This window comes from Microtus pennsylvanicus, chromosome 14, assembly GCF_037038515.1.
Source record: "Microtus pennsylvanicus isolate mMicPen1 chromosome 14, mMicPen1.hap1, whole genome shotgun sequence".
Classification (NCBI taxonomy): Eukaryota; Metazoa; Chordata; class Mammalia; order Rodentia; family Cricetidae; genus Microtus; species Microtus pennsylvanicus.
The window spans coordinates 73,432,666-73,454,984 of NC_134592.1; the positions used below are offsets into that span (position 1 = coordinate 73,432,666).

Consider the following 22,319-nt stretch of genomic DNA (forward strand, 5'->3'; position numbering starts at 1 on the left):
CCTGGGAGCTTTCTTCTGGTACCCACTCCACTTTTTTCCCACCTGCTGAAGAAGGCTTGTGAGAGACCCCATTCCCACGCCTCCTCCATCCGCTCCTTGCCAACAGCCCCTTGGCTGCAGCTGAGGCTCCTTGGAGACTCTGAGGATACTTATAGATTTTGCAGCTGGAGGCAAAGTGATCTAGTGTACAACCCCTCCATCAGAGGGTTTTCTCAGACCTTTCCATTAAGGAAGGCCTTTTGCATTAAATGAAGTGTGCTTTGTCCTCACCAGGGCAGATGAAGGATTAAATTAAAAGGGCAATAACCTCACTGCTAGGAGAACATCAGAACATCCTGACTTATATCTTCCTGCTTATGACGGTGGGAGGAGTCTAGCCGTTCCTTTATTCTAGGAATCCTCTATGCCAAATGGACATGATGAAGGTCATGGATAGACAGCATATTTTGTTTGTTTGTTTTCTTGTTTACTGTTAGTGTGTGGGGAGTATGTGTGTGAAGGTTGGAGAACAACTTTATGGAATGGGCACTTTCTCCCTGTCAGGGGATCAAACCCAGATTGCCAGGCTTCTTTGTCGTTGTATGTCGTGTGGAAGGCACCATTACCTGCTCAGTGCTGAACCATCTTGCTGGCCCCTCAATGTTCCCTGCCTTTGCCATCCCCACCCCAGTCATTGGAACTGAGGTCTTCACACACTCCAGCAAGCATTCTGTCGCGGAGGTACAGCCTCAGCCCCTTTCAGACTGGGTCTTGTTATGTAACCCAGGTTGGTCTCCTGAAATCTAGTTGTTCTGCCTCAACCTTTTGAATGCTGGGATTACAGGCAGCTGTGTAATAGTCTCCTTGGCCATCGAAGCCTTCCATTCTGCTGGAGGCTCCTTATAGGGCCAGGAAGTCCCTGAAACCTACCAGATTTAGGTCCGTCCCTGACAGAGTAAGCAGTAAAAGCCGAGAGTCCCTCTCAGACGGAAGGAACCAGAACTGCAGGGAAGACTCTGGAGTGAGCCATGTCAAGAAGACAGACAAACGGAAGTGCAAAGCCTAGAGACAAGCCCAGCTGCCTGGAAGAGGACTAGACTCTCGAGGCCTTGAACTGCCTGTAGGCTCCGTAGTCCCTGGCTTCTGTGAGCTGTCACCTCCCCTGGGGTGGGCTTTGGTGATGCAGTTGTCTTCGAGTCTTTTCTGCTGCTATCAGTAACCCCTCGCTCATAACCCCCAAACAACCCCTGGGCTCACCGAGTTGGACTTTGGGGGTACCCATGCTTTGGCCTGTTGGGGATTCCCTATCTGGAGTGCGCAGGCATGTACCACACCTCCCCCGGGAAAGTTCTGTCACACAACACAGGCGTGTCCCATCATCTAGTTCTGGCTAGAACTTCCTGGTCCTGTAGCAGCCCTTTGCTTCTGATTGAGAAAAGGAACTAAAGCTTTGCTTGGGAACTGCACTGGGTACCCGGGACTTTCTTCCCTGTTCCAGAAGTTCTGCTACGTGCTCTACCCTTTCCTTCCTGACAGTTTTCCCACCACATGCTCCCCTTCAACACGTCCTGTATGTGCACTTCGGAATCACCCCTTGAAGTCACAGCCAAAGGCATTCTACCCCAGGTCTTTTCATGAGGCTCACAGAAGGAAAAGCCCTCAGGAATCAACCACGCTTTTTCTGGGCAGACCCTCCAATGGACGGAGATCATCGCCCGTAAGACTGGCAGAGCCTGGATCACAGAGACAGAACTCAGATGCCTGCGGCATTCCTACCACAGAAGGGACAACAATCGGAGCTGCAGCTTCAGCAGTGAGGTGGACATTAGTAAAATCAGCTGTGTGCGCTGGGGATGCAGCTCCCTTGGTTAAGGTGTTTGCCTAACGTACACAAAGCCCTGGGTTCAATTCTTAGGATGCCAAGAAAGGTTGGAGGCCAGCCTGGGATATGTGAAACGCTGTCTCTAAAAACAACGGCTACAGAACTCCCAATACACAAACTTGTCCATGTCTCTTCAAAACATTTAAGTGATGCCATACACACTTAGCTCTTCCACACAGGCAGAAGCCAGGGTAGGCTATAGTAAGCAGCTTTTTATTGGTCTTTTTCCTTCTGTCAAGGCTTTCTTCCTTCTCCCTCCCTCCCCGACACCACCACCTACCACCCCAAGGGCTGGATGGGAGTAGCATAGGAAGAAAGAGAAAGAGGAATTGGTAGGAATGTTTGTTTGTTTCAAAAGATTCAGCTTAAACAGAGAAATCTAACTGACATACTGCATTGTACTTCTAACCACCATAGCCTGAATGGGAGATTCTGGTCTGTGTGCTTCTCCTCTGGGTGAGGCTACAAGGTCATGAATTCAGGCTTGGAATATCTTTGGGCACCCTGGACTTGGGAAAAAGTGGGTTCTCACTTCCCTCTGGAAACTGGCTCCCTGTGGGATGGATGCCCTGTTCTCTAGGACAGAAGGCTGAATTCACATTGATTTTTGTAGGATAGCTAGGAATGGCTGCGGAAGACACCAAGGTTATATTGCCAGCTTCTGCCATATTGTAGAAAGAAGCCGAGGGGAGGTTGCTGGCCCCCAGGGAGCTGACATTCCTGCAAACTGGGCCACTTCATCTTCCCTCTGCCTATACGAAAAACACTCTGCAGAGTGAATGGGAGGAAGGATGGGCCCCGTGTCTTCCAAAAGGAAGCTTTTGTGACCAAGGGCAAACAGGAACCACCGGGAGCCCTCAAACAGAACTGTGGGAGGTGGGAAGGGACGTTCCCAGAGGAAAGCAGAGAGCTTGTCTAAGGAGCATTCGTTAGCTGAATTGATCTGATGACTCAGGACTTTTCTCAGCCAGGACTGGGGCAGAGGGGGCTGCGGTGCCTTTTCATTCTATTTAGTTTCTGTTTTCCAAGAATGAATATCAGGGGAGAGCTTTGATGAAACAAGCCTTTAAAAAGGAGGCGAGGATGCCAGGTTTTAGAGAAAGCCTTACTGAGTCGCCGGCAAGGGGCCACCTGACACAATGTTTCCAGTCTACGGATATTATCTCTTTTCTGAGAACAAATCTGCCTGTGCATGAACAAAGCCAGGAGATGGAAGGGGAAGAAATTAGCTTAGCACCAATTGTACGTATGTTCACATATATGTAAAGATCGGATTCCAGGAAAGCAGTGTAATGGAAATGAAGACAATTCTCACGCCCTCAGTGTTTGCTCCCCAAACCAGTTCTATCTGTTGCTGTTTCTTTGGCTTTTTCTTTCCTACAGCAGTTACTGAGACCGTAGGCTGAACTCAAGATCTCACTGCCAAATATACCATTGCTGCTTAAACAGACTCACAAAATGTTTGGCCCGATATTGTTGTTTTAAGACTTTTGAGGCTACCATGACTGACTTTTTGAGATAGGGTCTCATTTTGTACTGCAGGATACCCTGGAATCTGTGGCCATGCCCCCGGCTCTACCTCACAAGTGAGGGGATTACAGGCACAGAACACGGTACTCCGCTTGTTTAGGATTTTCCAGAGAAGGGATCGTTGGTTGGTCTCTTGTCAGAGAGAGATTGGAAGTCTTTGGATACTTAACAAAGACTCTCTGAATGCCCACATGAGGCAGCTTCTGTTACAGAGCTTACTCCATTTTTTTTAAGGTGCTACAGAGCTGGAAATTAAACTCAGGGCCTTGCACACATGATGACTTGACTTGGTCATGGTGTCTCTTCACAGCAATAGAACAGGGACTAAGACAGACATCCTGAAGTTTCCTTCATGCAGGCTCTGGTGCTGTTATCCTGCACAAACTTACAGGGAATGTTGGAGCCAGGAGTCAAATCCAGAAGGCCTCTTCCAGAATCTCAAACATAATTTACAATCCCAGTGTGTGACTTTTATATCCCAACTGTGTCTGAGAGATTTTGGTTCCTATCGTTGCCCCTATTGACCTCTCTTGGAATCCCTCATCTGCAACACTCTGTTCCCTCAGAGTCGATTTGCCATGGCTGTATCCCAAGATTCCCTCTGCTTAGAACCAGATAAGTAGATTTGTCTCCCAGAGCCTTACAAGACGCACACAGAGAGCCCCTGGCTCTGGTGCTTATAGTAAAGGTCTCCACGAGTCCCTAAAACCTTGTTCTTCTATTGCGCCCAGCTTGAGCCTCTGGTTACTGATACGGGAGAACTTCCTGCAGGGAGGACTCAGCCCAAAGACACAGGATTGCTCTGCGTGTGGGTAGCTTACGACCCAACCTGTTGCTGCTCAGGCAAAGAACTGGAGCTATGGCAGGGGCTTGCAAAGGTGTGTCTATAAGGGACAGCGGATGTAGTCCTGAGAGAAGGTCATAGAGGAGAGCTCACAGGCATTTCCCAACTGTCTCCTCTTAAAACTGGGCAGGAGACCCATAAATGAACACTAAGAGGTTGTTGTTAAGTAAACCCCACGTCTAAAATACTGCGCTGTCGTTAGCTAACAAGGCTGGTCGATCTGTGTGACAGCATGGATCTGTGGGCAACTCACACCGACCACACTTGATCTCTTCTGGACTCAGAAGCTAAACAGTTGACAGGAGACACAAGGCTATGAGGAAACGCTCACGACGGAAATAAGAACACAGGACTGCCATTGGATTAGCACATCATTTTGAGATTTTAGAAAGTGTGTGTTTGCACAGAAAGACCAGGAATGAATCCATCCAAATGATGAGAAATCACATGTGGATTTCAGTTAGTCACTTTTTAATGTTTTTATGTCTTCCCCAATTTTTGTGTAAAAGTATATTCGCTACAACTAGAAAGAGATTATTGCACAACAAACAGAAAGTAAACGCTTCTCAGACTTTGTTTAAAGACTCTATATTGGCTCCAGAGGAGACTCTAATCTATTTTCTGGCCACTCTTCTCTAGCCCTAGCAACTCTGCAGTGGCCACAAACCACGTCTTTGGTTGGAGACATTGGCTGTGTGTCTTTGATCCTAGGCTTTGGGGGCTGTGGTTCTGGTTCCAAACCCTCCACTAATCCTCTCTCATCTAAGGCCTTGGGGATACACCACCTCTCATCTTAGCAAGCAAGAGTAAAACCTTTTAACCCACGAGCCCTTTGCAGTAAAGGGATATGAGCCATGTTCTTGTTGCCCTTCATGTTTAACAATGTGCTTTCTCGTTCCGTCCTCCTGATGGCAAAGCATGGAGTCATGGGTGCGGTCCCTGGGTGACTGGCAGTGGGGGGATGAGAACATGTTTCCAGCCCTTCTTCTGCATTCTGTTCTCTTGCTTCCTTGACTCCATACTCCAAGCAAGGAAGCCATCTTGACAAACACCGTCGGACTTTCCCTTGTTTTACAGTATTTCCTCATCTCTCCTTCAAAAAACTTCAGGGTGTCTGCGGACGGCACCCTCTTCTCTACCACAGAACTGGACTTTGAAGCAGGACACAAGAGGTAACCTTTCCAACTACCTTCCCTGGAGAATGACTGCGTGTAACTCAAGGAAAAATAAGGGAATAGCCAGACACAAACACAAGGTGGCGGGTCCCCACGCAGCCTGGGGTGCGGCTAGGACCTCAGCTTCAGCAGGGCCAAAACCATGGTGTAGGGGAGGGCATGCCCAGAGCTGGGGGCATAGGGTCAGGAGGGCAGCATCTGGACCACCGATAGTCAGAAAGTATGACGAGAAGTCAGGCTTTGAGGTGGAAGCCACAGGCCTTGGGAAAGCCAGGGGAGGCTCCCAGCTAGACGAGCCAAGAGAACTAGAATGGTTGTTAAGGATAGGGTGTGGCTCTGTGGTGGAGTGCTTGTCTAGTGTAGGGAGGCCCTGGCTTCCATAACCAGCATCTTGAATGAATGAGTTAAAATGTGAGCCTCAATTCCTGGAGAGTAGAAAAGGTCCATTGCAGGGACATTGTAATGCGGAGAATATGACTTGGCTGGCTTTGACTCCAGACTGAGGAATGAGGGAGTGAGCCCCGTGGCCAGAGCTGGAAGGCAGCCCGGTAGCCTTTGAAGGTGCCTAAGAAGCAGGCGGCTGGAGAGGTGGCCCCGCTCGCCTCGCTCCTTCCACTGCATTTGCTTCTTCTGTGGCTGTGTCAGCAAGCCTGTCTCTTGCACTTGGAATGTTCCCCTGACAGCTTCAGTCTTCTCGTGGGAGTGAGAGACAGCGGGAACCTGACCGCCTCCACAGCGCTCCGGGTGACCATTGTGAACATCAACGACGAGATCCCACGCTTTACCAGGTAGGCCCGAGGGCCCGAGGACAGGGCTCAGAGAGTCTGCTGCCATAGCTGTCTGAGGCACGGCCTAGAGATGTGCTTTGCTCTGGCCTAGACGAGAGACGAGACACAGAACTCTCTGGGGTCCTTCATGCCTCTTGGCCCCCTGTTCCCCCTTTGCTCGCTACACCTCCTGACCCCCCACATTTATTCACATGCACCATGGGACTGCGGGCTTGGTGGAAAGAGAGGCAGCTGCTGAACACAGTGCTCCCTCTGAGTCCGTGTACAAACGCAGAAGATGAATACAAGGCTCGGTTAATAGCGTGCCCAGTGTCAATAATAGAACCTAGAAGCCCATAATGGTATCATAAGGCCGCTGGCGTAGCAGTTTCTTCTTGGCTTGGTGAGCCCAGAAAGACATCTTGCAGTGGCTGCCACATTTCATACAGCAGGGGCCTGCTGCACGTGGGGATTCAGGAACGTCAGAGGGGAATTAGAGGCGGCAGATGCCCGGCAGAGCCGCCTTGCTCTCTGCTACCCTGAGTGGGCACAGGCCCCAGCCACAGGGAAACAGCGCCATCGTGTGCTCGGAGGTCAGCAGCATCAACGGCTGCGAACAAATTACAGCACAAGCTACTCTCCAAACCCAAAGGCAGGGTACAGTTAACTTTTGTCCAATGAAAGCAAAACTAGAGCTGGGAAGGTGGCGCAGCGGTTAAGAGGACGTATTGCTCTTACGGAGGTCGAGAGTTCTGTTTCTCCGTACCCAGCACCTTCCCTGGGCAGCTCACATTGGTCCATTACTTCAGTCCCAGGGGATGAACACTCTCTCCCAGCCTTCTCTGGCGCCTGCACTCACGTGTTTACATACACACACAGAGACATATGCATAATAAAATAGACCTTTGAAACTATTAAAAATAGCTGGGCAGTGGTGGTGCATGCCTTTAATCCCAGCACACCGGAGACAGAGGCAGGCAGATCTCTGTCAGTTTGAGGTCAGCCTGGTCTACAGAGTGAGTTCCAGGAAAACCAGGGCTACATAGAGAAACCCTGTCTCAAAAATAACCAATATATACACATATACATATATACTTATATAATATTTATTATTACATACAATATATTATGTATTATATATATTAATCATATATTTGCACTTATCTATTTCTATATATTTACATATTTATATATTATATATATGTTATATATGTAAGAATGAAAATATTTGAAACAACCGCAAGCATAAAAGTAAGGTGGAGCACTTGCAAACGTATTTTAAGAGGGCTGGAAAGTAGGTTCCGTACATAAAGTGCTCACTGTGTTCAATCCCTAGAACCCACGCAGAAAAGCTTGCACACTCACAACCCCAGTGCTGGGGAGACAGAGACAGAGAAATCTGGGGTTCACTGGCCAGCCAGCCAAGCCTCCGTGGTGAAAGGCCCTGTCTCCTCTGCCTACTTGTGTCTCACACTCTGAGAAGGGAGATGGCAAGTGAGAAAGAGGCCACGAGGGCTCACTCAGTGGGACACCAGAAGGGAGGCCCGCACACTGGAGTGACTTCTTAGGCAAGACAAGCTTACTCCTCCCCAACAACGGGGTTCGTGGTGGGAGACCACCCCCCATAGATGCTGTTTGAGCCCAGGTCTTGGGGAATAGCCCATGGGGTACGCTAAGATGAAGGCCTGGGTTCAGATTGTTTCTGCTTCTCTTGAATTCAGCCCCAGGCTCTGTCTTGTGTCTGCTTCCTCTGGTCCATCTTGTGGGATAGCAGTGGTGAGGTGGGGCAGCAGAGTGGTCAGAGCCCTCGACATGAGAGAGCAGCATTTAGAGCTGAGACCACGTCTCGCTTCAAGGAGGGACCACAAGGGGAAATGGCACCTTAGGAAACAGGGCTCTGCCACGCTGAAATGATCTCACTACTGGCCTTTTACAAACGCATGGGGGTCTGAGAAACGTGGGTACGTTGGGCCCTTGGAGTTCTATTATACACAGTAACCCTTTGGGAACAGTGCCATGGCCGTGTGACTGCCAGGGGCGCCTCAGTTGAGAGAGCTAACCTGGGGATGATCGCCACCTGGAAAGATGCCCACGTTCGGTGTGGAAATGTTGTATCCGCGGGCAAAAGAAGAAGAAATAAACAAAAATCGGAGATGCTAGAATAGGCAGCATTGGGCTTCTGGCAGGTTCCACAGGGTGGATTCCCCAGGGTGGAGTCATGCGCAGTGAGGAAACCTGCGGTCCTGGACGTCGCATCTGGATGGGTTCTTTAAAAGGATCCAGACGCTGACTGGGTGGCTGTATCTTTATGTGAGGGGGTGTTACAGATAGAGGGCGTCAGGCAGGTAGTCAGTGGCTGTGCCCGTGTGAATTGCCGCAGAAGCAGCAGCCTGGCACGCCTCTGCACCCGCAAGGATTTGATCTTTGGAAATACAGACGCCAGTCACCCTCCTTTCAGCCGCTGTGTTCTCTGCATGTTGATGCTACTCAAGCAATGCGGTGCTATATTTAGCACACCCCAAAATACCTACAGCCCAGTCCGCACCCTCCCCTTCTCCTGCAAATTAGCCACGTCTGCAGTGTTTTTGTTCCAGCCCGAGGAGAGAGTACTCCATCCCAGAGGAAGTGCGTCCAGGAACCATCGTGGCAAACATCACGGCAGAGGATCCTGATGACGAGGGCGTTCCTGGCCACCTCCTCTACAGCATCACTACCATCAGCAGCTACTTTGTCATAGACCAGCGTGAGTCATCCACAGCATCCTATCCCGTAGTGGCTAATGCAGCTGCTGGAGTGGTTGGTAATGCTGTCTTCCTCTCTTGCACTTGGCCTCCCGTTCTCTCCAGGTTCAGCCTTCGTTGTCAGGGAAAGGATATATGAAAGGCAACCAGCCAAGATCGTGGCGCCTGAGCAGGGCTGACTGTGAACAGCTGGGTGACCTGTCACCTTTATGGAGGGGGGGTGAATTTTTTTTCTTCACTGCCATTAAGATTAAGATTGAAATCCCTATAAATAGAATTTATATATCTCCATCTATGTGGAAATGAAGACTAAAGGATACAAGGGAAATGTATTTTATATTTTTTTGTTTATTTTGAGACGAGGTTTCTCTGTGTAGCCCTGGCTGTCCTAGAACTCACTCTGTGGACCAGGCTGGCCTTGAACTCAGAGATCTGCCTTAGTGCTGAGATTTAAAGGTGTGTGCCACCACTGCACAGTGCCCTTTTTTTTTTTTCTGCAAGGCTTGGTATGCAGCTCTGTCTGAGCTATAATTTGCTATGAACCAACTCAGGGCAATCCTCCTGCTTAAGCTTCTTGTTTACTGGAGTGACAGACATTAACCACTAGTCCTGTCTGGAAACTGAATTTCTATAACATTTGATGAGAAAGTAAAGGAGTAATTATGATTGGGGAACCAAGTGTCTAAAGCTGGTGTTCGATGTCTCTGCCCTTCTAGATGGTGACGCTTACCAGTCTCTGGGCAAATCTCTCGAGTGAAGGCCTGATGGCTTTCTCTTGGGGAGGACAGAATGAGGGTAGAAAGGCCCCCCTGCTTCCCCTGTTACCTCAGATTTCAGGGTGCTCTGTGTGAGCCCCATCACTCCCTGGAAGGCGCCTATAAAGATGCTTGATCTCCTGCCCTGTGCACACATTTCTAAGGATGCAGAGTGGTATGAAATAAAGTGAAGGCAGATGTGTAATGTCAATGTCTTCAGTAGTTGCATTAAAAAATGAAATTACAGCCAGACAGTGGTGGCGCACGCCTTCAATCCCAGCACTCGGGAAGTAAAGACAGTCAGATCTCTGTGAGTTCTGGAACAGCCTCGTCTACAGAGTAAGTTCCAGGACAGGCTCCAGAGCTACAGAGAAAAGCCCTGTCTTGAAAAACTGAAAAATAAACAAGTAAATAAATAAATAATAAAATAAAATCACTCTTTAAATCCAAAATATTGTAATTACAGCATGATTGATATTTAAAAGCAGTTGAGATAGTTTATATTATTTTGTTTGGAAGCTTGCGTATTTTATACTTAGAGCACATCTCAGTCCAGACTGGCCCCATTTGGGGGTTAAACAGCTTCATGTGGCTAATGGCGGTGCACTGGACAAAGTTGGTAGATCATTGGCGCTCGTGTTCCCGCACCAGCAGCCTTGCGCAGAACATGAGCTTCCTCTCCTCCGGAACAGCCACCTCACTGAGACTTTGTCCTCACTAGGTGTTATGCTGAGCAGCTGCACGTATCCTTCCCAGGCACTTACACAACCCAACGCACTGACGTGGTTTACAAAGGAAAACCAAGGGCTTGAGGGAGACCTAGACAGACAGGTTCAGTGAATTTTCCCAAGAGCCCCAGCTCACAGAAGGACTTGGAAGTCCATGCCAGATGATTCTAGAGTCTGTTCTCTTAGCCACTATACAAACCCATCTCCATTTATCCAGGCCACATCAGACCTTTGGACTTCACTTTAAATAATGCCTTTGTGGAAACCAGCATCAGACTATCCCAGACCAGGTATCACTGGCCCTATAAGCTTTTGAGTTTACCTAGTCTGAGCCTGGTGATGAGCATGCAAAGCCAGCACCTGGGATCTATGTCTGGAAACTTCTGAAAGCTTTTGATATTGACAACCTCACAGAGCTAAGAGTGTAGTGATAGATGATCTTAGGTGAAAATTCTGTTCACTCTGGTGTTAACCTTTACGAGCACGCACACACGCATGCACACACGCATGCGCGCACACGCACACACAGCAGACACAGTAGTGTTGGGGATTGAACCAAGGGTGCTTTCCATGCCAGGCTGACACTCTGCCTCAGAGCTAAATTCTCGCCCCCCCCTTTTTTTGAGTATTTACATTAAAACTGGTTCCAAGTAATAAAAATGAAAGCAAATCAAGCTAAGCATGAAACTGAGGAAAGGAAGAGAAGAAGAAAAGAGAACAGGGGAGTAGAGGAGAGGGGAGACACATGTCATCAGAAGGAGTCAGTGATCAGGGCAGAGGAGGGGTGTGAGCCAGTGCTACCCAAGGATCTGGGCTTTCACTTGTAGCTCCAGCGGTAGCCTCACTCCTTCTCAAAGTGTGTTTCTTAGCAACAGATTCTCCAATAATTGAAGTCAGTTACCCACCTGTTCAGTCAGCTGTGGACAGTGCTGTACCCAGGGTAAACCAGCCATCATTCTAGACCGTCATTCCTGTGCTCCCCACGTTCCTTGTGCCTTTGTCCTTCATTTGACCTCTAACCTCTGCCTTCTTAGTGACTGGGACAATCCAAGTGGCCCAAAGGCTAGATCGAGATGCAGGTGAACTGAGACAGAATCCCATCGTTTCTCTGGAGGTTCTGGTGAGGGACAGACCCTCTGGGGGTCAGGAGAACCGTATCCAGATAACCTTCACTGTGGAAGACATCAATGACAACCCCGCAACCTGCAGCAAGCTCACCTTCAGGTACTGGTGTTGAAATGTGTTCCCTCTGGGTGGCCCTCGATCTCTGGCTTCTCTGACCTCGGATAGCATCAGGGAAATGACTCTTGACAAGCAGGTTCGAGTGTCCCATTTTATTCAGAGGTCTTTTCTTATTCTTTTCCCTCCCTCTTTCATTCCATCCCTCTTCACTACTTTTCCTCTTTCTAAGTGTGCTTACAGTTAATTTTCATTTCATCCCTTTGGCATCAAGGGTCCTCTCTGGACTGTGTCTTGTCTTTATTTATTGCCCCCAGAGGTGAGAAAGTGCTGTTAGTGGTTGTAATGGAGTCAGGATTGCTAACTAGGATCTCCCAAAGACACCCATAGTAAATAATATGAATAAACCAAACTAAGTACTAGGGTAAAGCAAAGGAAAGCATCTAATTCATCTTCCATAGCTTAATAAATGAGAGGGAAATACAGATGCATGTGGGACATGAATTATTTTATATATGTATATATATATGGGTGTGTGTGTGCGTGTATGTGTGTATGTATTGCTCTTTGACTCTAATTAATTCACAATAATTTTAAAATAAAGTCCTCTAATAATGACTTATTTTATGTGTGTTAGTATTTGACCTGCATACATGTCTGTGTACTGCATGTACGTTTGGTGCCTGTAGAGCTCAGAAGAAGGCATCAGATCCCCCGGAACTGGAGTTATGGAGAGTTAGTTATGATCCGCAGAGGTGTTAGGAGCTGAACCCAGGTCCTCTAGAGGAGCAGCAAACTGCTCGTACATGCTGACCGTCTCTTCAGCCCCACAAAGTCCTTTTTGATTCTGGGTTACTATGCTTTCTTTTTCTTAAACCATAGTATTGTCTTTTTTTTCTGTTTTGACAAAAGCCACAAGATTGGGAATTTGTCCACAATAGCTTCAGGTCTGTGGTTTCCATGTTAGCCAGTCTTTGGAAGTCTGAATGGGGGCAGTGTTAGGGTGGGGTGTGCATTAGCAATGACCTTTGTGGGCTGAGTCCCGCGTCCAAGGTAGGGCTGGAAATCAGAACTGATCTCTGTGTTGATGACCCTATAGACAAAGGCTCTTGGGTTGTCTTGACTGGGTTTTCAAGTTTGCTCCAGGTGGCTTTGAACAGACCCAGTACAGAGCATGGCCATGCAAAAGATGAAGAGTCCCAGACAAAGACCATCCCAGGTGAGCGATAGCTGTCAAGTTCACGTGTTATGGTTATGAGCAGCTCCCGACTTCTACAGCTTGCCTGCTCTGCTCAGTGTTCGAGGGTCACATCCCAGATCCACCATGCACCTTGCCCTATTCCCCGGAAGTCAGCCTTCTTCCACCTTCTAAAGGGTCCGTCCCTGTAAGGCATCCCTCTGCACACAGCACTCTCTGGCCCTCAGTTTCAGTTTTAGGGTCTTCTCTCTCCACTGGTACTTTCCAGTCTCTGGTAGCAAGGATGCTCAATTCTGTTTTTCTTCCCCCTCCCCCCCCCCCCCGCTTTTTCAAGACAAGGTCTCTCTGTGTAACTCTGTAGATCAGGTTGGCCTTGAACTCACAGAGATCTGCCTCCCGAGTGCTGGGATTAAGGGTATGCACCACCACAACTGACTGCTCCACTCTTATTAACCCTGAGAGATGTGTCGGCCTCGCAATTCCTACACACACCAATACACCCACCCCTTTGTAATCATCTCTTTACTAAATCTAGAATCATCCTTATCTGCCATCTACTTCCTGCTGAGACCTGGTTGACGCAGTCACAGGCTGGACCATGTTGTAGACTGCTATCCAAACTTGTGCATTCCAGATGCTCAGTCTCTTTGATGGGCAGGGATGGGTGTCACAGATAGTTAGGGTGTGACTTTCACAACACCACAGGCACAGTCTAAACCCCATCTGCTACCGGAATGGCCCTGTAGATGGAGCAGAGCTTTGCTGAACCACTCGCGTCCCTTGGAAATCTCCATTAATGCTGGCCCTCTGCAGCGGCCCCAGTAAGTCCTGGAAATGTCTCTTTATCCCAAATCTTCAGGCTCTTCGTTACTGCACACGGAGGTTTATCAGTGTCTGGAGCAGACTGTGCTGTCTCAAGTCTCTTTGTTTGTTTTCTCCTTTGCTCGTATCTGTTCATCGAATGTTCTGGCTTCCTGTGGTCTAAAGTCCCCTGAGGTGGTAGGGCAAATTACCCAGTGAAATCACATTTTGAATGTCGCCGGTCCTCCAGTCCAGGCAAGCCCACGGAGAGTCCTGCTCTTGATTTTCTCTCTAAATTAGCCCCGAAGTCCATCACACTAAGTCAGTAACTGTGCTAATTATATTCATGTCTGAAGATAATTCTAAATAATGCAGTCGCCACCTCCAGGCTTCTCCAAAGATGATAACTTCTGTGGGGGGCGGGGGAGGGCTGTTGAAGGCTGAGAGGAATTGTAAGTGAGGTGGGTCCTTGAGAGGCTCCTTCCTTTGAGCTCTAAAGTGGAAAACTTCAAGAGCTCAGCCTGCATGTCCACGACGCCCGAACATACAGACCTGTGGTACTGAAAGCCCTGTCTGTGTATCCGCCATCCCATCCTTCATCCCTTCTCCATCCCAGCCATCACAACCCCAAGCATAAAAGCCAAACAAAACCCCAGGACAAGGGGAAAGGAACCGCATAGTCTCTGACATTTACACTAGAGCACTGTGTCTTGACGCGTCTACAGATGGGCTGGAGGGTGGGAGGGCTGGGTGCCAGCATTCATGAAGAGCAGCTGGGTGGTAGCTGGAGGCTCAGAGGCTGTGGGTGGGTGGGGCAGGACAGCCTGGAGGAGGAGGTCCTTTCAGACGCCCCCGTCTTTGCACCGGGAGGCTGCGGCGTTCCCAGGTTGATGATGGATGGGCCCCAGGGCTCCAGTGGAGGCATCGAAGGCTGCGAGATGGCCTCTGGTCAGGCTGTAAATTGTCTAGCCCTTGGCTGGAACTGCTTTGCAAGCTGTTCATGAACAGGAGGAGGATCCAGAAAGCTGCTGGGCAAGCCACCTTGTGTGGTGAGGGCCTCAGTCTTCTGTTGGCTGTGAAGGAGAAAAGCAGCTTCCCTTAGAGGCAGGGATTGACAAATGAGGGGGAGTGGCTTTCCAAGAAACAAGAAAAAGGGGAGGATATCAAGTGTTGGGGAAAAATGAAAAGAGCGTGCCAAAACTGTTGATGTAGCTTACGGTGATTGCCTAACGTGCAACAGACCCTGGGTTAGATCTTCAGCAGTACATGCGTGCATGCGCGTGCACACACACACACACACAGAGGGAGGGGGCAGACAGACAAACAGACAGACAGACAGAACTGTGCACTCTGGTACCAGGATCCTGAATTGCTCAGATGACACTCTCTACCAGATCCACAGTACTTTAATCAATGCTCCACAAACATCCATGGTTTAGATAAAATTATATTATTGATGGTGTTATGAGGAGCTCACTCAGGCATAGTGTACAGACAATTGGAAGTCTTTTTAATCTAGCATCTAGGACCACACCCAAGTGCTTAGGAACCTGGGTGGAACCCCAAGTGTCCAGAACATGGAGTTTTTAAAAGCAGACTCCACATCCCGCATCTCGAGGGCTTCGCAGGAGTAAAGCCATTTGAAGCAAGCAGTCTTAGCAGACGCTAAGGTAAGTTAGCTAGGACATCCTGACCCTGGGTTCCAAGAATAGAGTTGGGTAGGTTCCCACAGGGTTCTCCATCAAGGAGAGCAGATTCCAGTTAAACCTGGGATGGCCTCAGCAAGAATACAAGATGGAGGAACCTCTGCACTGCCTTCCCCCATCACGTTCCCCACTGGTTCTATGGCATGAGTCAAATCATTGACCCATCCTGTTCTAGAGGGGCACAGTTGGTTCTAGGGACCAGTAGCTCAGTTGGCCATGCAGTTGAGGATGTAGGGTCCCTCTGTTAGCCCAATCAGGTTAAGAATCACGGTCTGGCTAATGCTGACAGTAAGGTGATCAGCCTTGGTGACCAGGTGACCAAAGACTGATAGCCAATTATCTGATCTATGCCTCCCTTTTTTCCTTTCTTTGAGGTTCTCCCTGGACATGGCAAAGTTTTCTATAATTAAACATAATTGGTCGGGATAGAAACAGCAGATTTCCCCTAAAGTCATACATAATCCTCTCCATTTCATCAAGAGAAGATGTAAGCCACTTCTGCTACGGAGTCTGCTTGCTTCTCTAGTCTTGACTTGAGGCCTCTTGTCCTCGTCCACTTGTTCAGTCAATTTTCTCAAGTTTTTATCACTGATTGTGAGGACCAATGTTCCTAAGACTGTCGCCCCGGCAATACTGGCCCCAGTCAAGAGCAGGACAAGGATGGGACCCACTGCAGCCTGGGTCCTTGTTAATGTGTGCTCTTCCTCCCCATTCTATAGGCACACCTGGGGACACAGAGGAGGGACCTGGTGTTTTGGAATGCTGAGGAGACCCGTTTAGTTAAACCATTGGTACATGCCCACCAACTGGCCTCGGACACAGAGGAGGGACCTGGTGTTTTGGAATGCCTGAGAAGACATGTTTAGTTAAACCATTGGTACATGCCCACCAAGTGGTCTCAGGGGCCACAAAGTTTGGCTGCTGATGGAAGAATTGACCTGGAGAGTGGACTAGCAAGCGCTGGAGTAAAGTGAGGTTTCTCCATCAAAAGTCCCGGACTCCAGGCAGGTTCCAGCTCCCTGCATGTCCCCCAGTATCAGCTTACACTGTTCCTAGTTGCAGTTGTTTGTATTTGCTGGGGGACCGATGGTCTAGTTGGTGCCTAGCCCTGTGTAGTAAGGGGTTGAGGATTCAGCCCAGTCAGCAATTCTGACCCATTCCATCAGATAAACTGTAAATCTTGTCAAGGGTAGAGCGTACAGAAGGGGGATCCCACCCGTGCCAATGGGGCCTAGTGTGGTAGTGCTGTTGGTGCTGGCTGCAGCCCATCTCACAGAGGGAATGTTGGTTGCAGTTGACTTCTTTCTCTTAAACTATTGGGACCCATCAGTCTGGGGTCTGAAGAGGTGGCCTCCCCGAAAGGTAAACATTTCCTGGGTCTGTTTTGGTAGCAAAATAGAGTCTTACTTTCCAGGTTCTTCCAGTGTCCCACGGAACGTAGTCGTCCCAATGCTGACTCCAATATTTCAGAATTATGGTTATGGGATTGCAGGTTCCTATCATGCAGTGTTTGGGAAGTCCCCTCTGTGTGTGTGTGTGTGTGTGTGTGTGTGTGTGTGTGTGTGTGAACGTTTGTGTTGTTTGTGTGTGTGTGTTCTTTGGACACAGATAGAACTGGGTTTCCTGTTTTTCTCTCTATACAACCATCGCTTCTGTAGTTTAACCAAGCTCCATAAATGGGTGTAAAGAACAAAGGTCTATATGGAACTGGGGTTGCTAATCTGTAGTTGATTGACAATCACTTTCCTGTGTCTGTTATTCTTAATTCTCCAGCCCAGAGAGGGCCCAGTGAGAGTTGTGGGCTCCTGTCCCCAACAGAGAAAGGAAAAGGATGAATGCAGTGTTCTGGGTTAGTGATCTCAGGTCATTCTTCTACTGAAGGGGTCTGAAGTCACATGACAGCCACCTGTCCATCATCTTTGACAGCCTTCTTTAATTGGGAGGGATGGATCCACCGAATGACTCCAGCCACATCCACAGCTTGGGTGGTGGGGACATGTGGGCAGAGAGTCCCTTCCAGGCTGGTTCCAGGGTCTGTGTGGGGATCCTCTTTGTCCAAACAGAGTGTCCTGGGTCCTGGGTAGAACTGGTAGGCACATCAGGATTCCCTTCGCTGCCTGGTCCATGGCCTGGCACCCCACCGGCAAAGCCGCAAGGGCTTGGGAAGGGAATGATTAGACGGTTCTGCCTGGGGAATCGCTCAGAGCCTGAGGAGGGTGGGAGGTGGGCTCCCGAACACAATTTTGGAATATTTTTGGGTTTGTTTTCGTTTTTCGGGTTTTTGTTTGTTTGGTTGGTTGATTGTTTTGGTTTTTCGAGACAGGGTTTCTCTATGTAACAGCTCTGGCTGTCTTGGAATTTGTTCTGTATACTGGGCTGGCATTGAAGTCACAGAGATTCACCTGCCTCGACCTCCCAAGTGCTGGGATTAAAGGCGCGTGCCGCCATCACCCAGCTTTTCCCAAACATGATCTCAAAAGGAGTGAGCCCCTCTGGCAAGCAGCCCTGAGCAGGGCAAAGGAGAAGAGATGGCCGGGTTTTCTCCAGTTTCAGGACCAGTTTGCTCAGTCTCCTTTGGAGTTCTTTTCAGCCTTCCTCTCTACCTGAGCTCTGTGTCTTATGTGCACAATATAGTTTCCAGTTCATGTCTAATACCTTTGTCAGATTTTGAGACACTTTGGCCACGAAGGGCAGGCCATTGTCCTACCCCGAAACTAGGGGATTCATTTCCTGAAGAAGTTTCTTAGTGACTGTTGGGGCCATCTCTGTTTGGGTGGGACAGGCCTCCAATCATCTCGAGAAGGTGTCTACAAACACCAGCAAATAGTTATAGCCTAAAACAGTTGGCCTGATTTCAGTATAGTCCAGCTCCTTGTGTTCCCCATGTCCACTTCCTGGATCCTCAATCCCTTGTGGAATCTTCCTTCCCCCTTTGGGGTTTACCTGAGCACAGGTGGCATCTACACGTGGTGACATCATCAGGCTTCTCTAATTTGGGATATAATAGTCGGATCTGAGGAATTCAAAAGGTTTTGTGTATCACTAGGTGGGTAGCTTAATGGGTTTCTGTAACCAGTCACCTCCAGAGTCACAGAAAGGATGGGTCTGTCGTCCGGGGGCATCCGATATCCTTGTTTATCCTCTTTGGCTACTTCTCATTTTCACCTGGGCTGTATTTTGGCTTTGTTTTGGTTGGTCTTGTAAGCTGGGCTCCCACTGGGCTATGAAGACTTGGTTCAGACTTAAAGTTTGCAGTGATCTTAGCACAGACCATGAAAAATCATGTCCGGAGGCTTTAACCTCCTTTGATAAGCCTTGAGCCCCTTCCAAGCTACTCTGTGGTTTCTGTAAGATGAGGACAAGAGCAGAAACCTCTTGGAGATGCAGAAATCAGAGTTTTTATTTTGTAAAGGGCTCAGGATGAAACAGTGCACAATTACTATCTAATAAGTGGTTGAAGAATGAATGAGTACATCCATGGCATCGCACAGTGTGGGCAGAAACAGACTGGAAGATATGTTTTCTGCCAGGGTGGCCTTGTGGAGGCACAGGGACACCTGTCTTCTCTTCAGGAAGCAGATGCTGTTACTGGCCACAGCCTAACACAATCCTTGCTCCACAGTTGCTGATCCCAAGTTCATTTTTTTAGCTGTCACAAGAAAAGACTGTAGAATGTAGAGGAATACTCTTGGGTAGTGAGAGACTCTGGGCCTTTACTCTATGGTACTCTGAGGGGCTGCTGGAGATCTGGGGGTCGCACTGGAGATCTGGGGGAGAGCCATTCCAGTAGTGGGTGCAATGCCCTGGGACTAGCGTCTTGGTGACCTGTGTTAGGGGCATCAGGAACATCCCACTCCGGTGGGGAGAAGCATGAACCAGGAGCTGCTGAGGGCAGGGAGGAAACGTAGGAGCGGGTGAGGAGAGTCCTGCCGTCCTAAGGTGAGATGGTGACTGAATGGCCGAGCTTTTCGGTTCTCAGGAGCAGGCTGCTGTGTTCTGACAGGGGCAGGATGCCACCGCTAGCTGCTGTATTAGAAGCGGTCCGCAAGGACTCCAGGGCAGAAGCAGCTAGGGCAGCGAGGAGGATGCTGCCACAGCCAAGGACTTGTGGACTGAATACAAAGTTGAGGTATCTAGCCTCGGCCTCGGTGAGAGGGCCGATTCAGTCGCCGTTTGTTAGGAGAAAATACTGAATTCTATCTTTTTGCCAGCATTATGTTGACGGAAAACGCAGCCAACGGAACGTTGCTCTTGGACCTGAACAAGTTCTGCTTTGATGACGACAGTGAAGCTCCGAACAACAAATTCAACTTCACCACGCCATCTGGAGCAGGGAGCAGCGGCAGATTCTCACAGCGTCCAGCTGGCTCCGGGAGAATTGTGGTCAGTTCATGGTCATTGGCTCATTAAAGGGACGCTGGGGAAGCTGGTTCAACATGCCTGGTGCTTCTGCTACCCTGCAGAGAGAAATCTGCAAGGCGCCTCCTCTCAGAGCCGCCCGTAGCTGACAGACTCAGTTCGTGGCTGTGTGTTCCCGGCCGCCCTTTATTCCACTCAGGCTTCAGCATCCTTCATTACCCAGAGCCGGGCTGGGGCCTGAGGACGTCGCCTGCCTGCTAACTGAGCTGTTACAGACATGGCGGTGCCCTCTGTGCGCACGCTCTGCTGTTGTTCGAGTGCTCGCTCCTCAAATGAGGCGCCAGGGGGAGAGACCAGCCCAGGCCATCCTGAGAGATTCTGCATCACAGAACCACAGAGACCCCAGAGCCGCAGAGGCGGAACTGGACGGACGGGCATGAAGGGCGGGCTTCAGCAGTTGTGTGGCTTCTGTTCACACAGGTCACCTGCTGTAGGCAGGGATAAAACAGCGAAAACGAAGGCCGTGTCAAGGGTCCTGAGCGGGTGTGTCCAGCAGACCCTGGGGTTGCCACCACCTTCCTCCTCAGCCTTTTCTACCTCCCATCTCAAACTGTCTTCAATCCCTTAAAAAGTCATGGGTCGTTTAAAAAAAAACTAATTTCGATTTTGGGGAGGTACTTTTTTTTAGTTTCCTAATTCATAGTCACGGTTTAAGATGTAGGAAACACTGAAGAATGTCATTACATAGGAGTGAACACTGTCAACATTTTGATACATTTTTCTTTTCTATGTGGTTTTATGTTTCTACACATATATGTACATCTATGTTAAATAGGGAAATAGATTGTCAGCTCAAAAACAGGGCTGTTTATCCTGTGAGATCTATTCTCTCTGTTCTGACCTAGTTAACTGCTGATCTAGATTGTGAGAAGCCGAGCAACATAGCAGCTGGCAATGCATACAAGGTGATAATCCAGGTGCAGGATGTCGCCCCTCCGTACTATAAAAGCAAGTACCCTTTTTTATTGCTTTTATTGAGCTATTCATTTTTCTCTGCTCCCCTCCCTTCTTCCCTTCCCTTCTATCCTCCCCCAAGGTCCCCATGCTCCCAGTTTACTCAGGAGATCTTGTCTTTTTCTACTTCCCATGTAGATTAGATCCATGTATGTCCTTCTTAGGGTCCTCTTTGTTGTCCTGTGTGCTAGATTCATCTCAGTCAGCAGTTTGGTGAAGTAATTTTTGGGGGGTATTAACAGAAACCTTTCAGGGGGTCTTGTTCCATCAAATCATATTAGTCTGGAAGCAATCCACAGGTTCTCATCCTCCAAGGAAACAAAGATGAACCTCTTTTCCAAAGCAACATATCCATAGACTCAAACTTTGAAGTCAAGAAACCTTTAAAACATATAAGTTGGTTTAGCTTAGCAGTCCCCAGAATCAAATGTCTCTCTGCAGTCAAAAAAAATTCAAAGAAAACGCAACGATATGCATAATCTAGACCCTCTGTGTGTATTCCATCTTTACATGGCTTATTTGTCTTTACTTCTTTTAATCTATGACTGTCTGTACTCTGTTTCTTTAAAGACTATCTTTTTTTAAAAACCATTTACTTTTTTTTTATAACTGTCTATACTCTTTTTCTTTTCTCTCCCAAGCCTACGTACATTTATTCAACACTGACACATTTAGAGGTCTTTTCCATCTGACTCTGTCTTTTTTGTATGTCTGTAATTATTTTCTGGCCAGAAGCACTTCTTAAGAATCTAAGCTGTGGCATTGCTAGGGTATACACATCCCTGCCTGCTTGCTCTGCCCAGTCCAACATGGTGGAAGTCCGTTAGTGCCTGAGACTGCTAGATGGGAGTCGTTCTCACCACCTCAACTCTGATAACCAGTTGGCCCATGCTGCTACCAAGTAACTGTGCACTATCCACAAACCCCATTTAAATGTTCCATAGCTGGACCTCCAGAAAGAGTCAGGGTTCACACGAGCAGCACAGCCAAGAAAGCCGGCATTTCAAAGCAACACAGCTTTTTTTTTTCTGCTACTGCTAAGTCAGGAAAATCTCTCTTAAAGGAGCCATGCCTCTGCTTGCTTCTAGAAAACAGAACCCACCCAAGAAAACGCCGCTACCAAACCATGCTTAACTCTGTTCTTTTGTGTCTAGAATTCCTTTTTAAGCTTTTTCAGGTTTTAAGTGATTTTAGTTGGACACACTGGCATGCCAATTTGCTGTAAGGAGGCCGCTTGTTTGCTTCACCACACAGAAACTATATTATTTAAATCACTACTTGGCCCATTAGCTCTAGCTTCTTATTGGCTAACTCTTACATCTTAATTTAACCCGTTTCTTATAATCTGTGTATTGCTACAAGGCTGTGGCTTATTGGGTAAAGTTCTGGCATCTGTCTCCAGTGGAGCTACATGGCTTCTCTTTGACTCTGCCTCCTTTCTCCCAGCATTCAGTTTAGTTTTCCCCACCTACCTCTATTCCCTGTGCAGGCCCAAGACAGTTTCTTCATTAGCCAATGGTATTCACAGCATACAGAGAAGAATCCCACATCAGTCCCATTTATTAATTGTTTCTTTCAGTGTCTGTGCTACTGGGGTTCTATTTAGGAAGTGGTAGACTGTGCCAATGCATTCAAGTGTTCTTCCCACTTTCTTGTCTATG

At 48.4% G+C, this 22,319-nt stretch overlaps 1 protein-coding gene across 1 annotated transcript in view; it reads left to right on the forward strand.

Annotated features, from left to right (window-relative positions):
* Positions 1-22,319, forward strand: part of Cdhr3 (cadherin related family member 3) — a 60,447-nt gene that overhangs the window by 13,704 nt on the left and 24,424 nt on the right. Inside the window, exons 6-11 of the mRNA XM_075948162.1 lie at positions 5,313-5,407; positions 6,094-6,198; positions 8,772-8,920; positions 11,436-11,625; positions 19,497-19,668; positions 20,550-20,652. Of these exons, the coding sequence (XP_075804277.1) occupies positions 5,313-5,407; positions 6,094-6,198; positions 8,772-8,920; positions 11,436-11,625; positions 19,497-19,668; positions 20,550-20,652 (814 nt within the window). The remainder of the gene's footprint in view (positions 1-5,312; positions 5,408-6,093; positions 6,199-8,771; positions 8,921-11,435; positions 11,626-19,496; positions 19,669-20,549; positions 20,653-22,319) is intronic.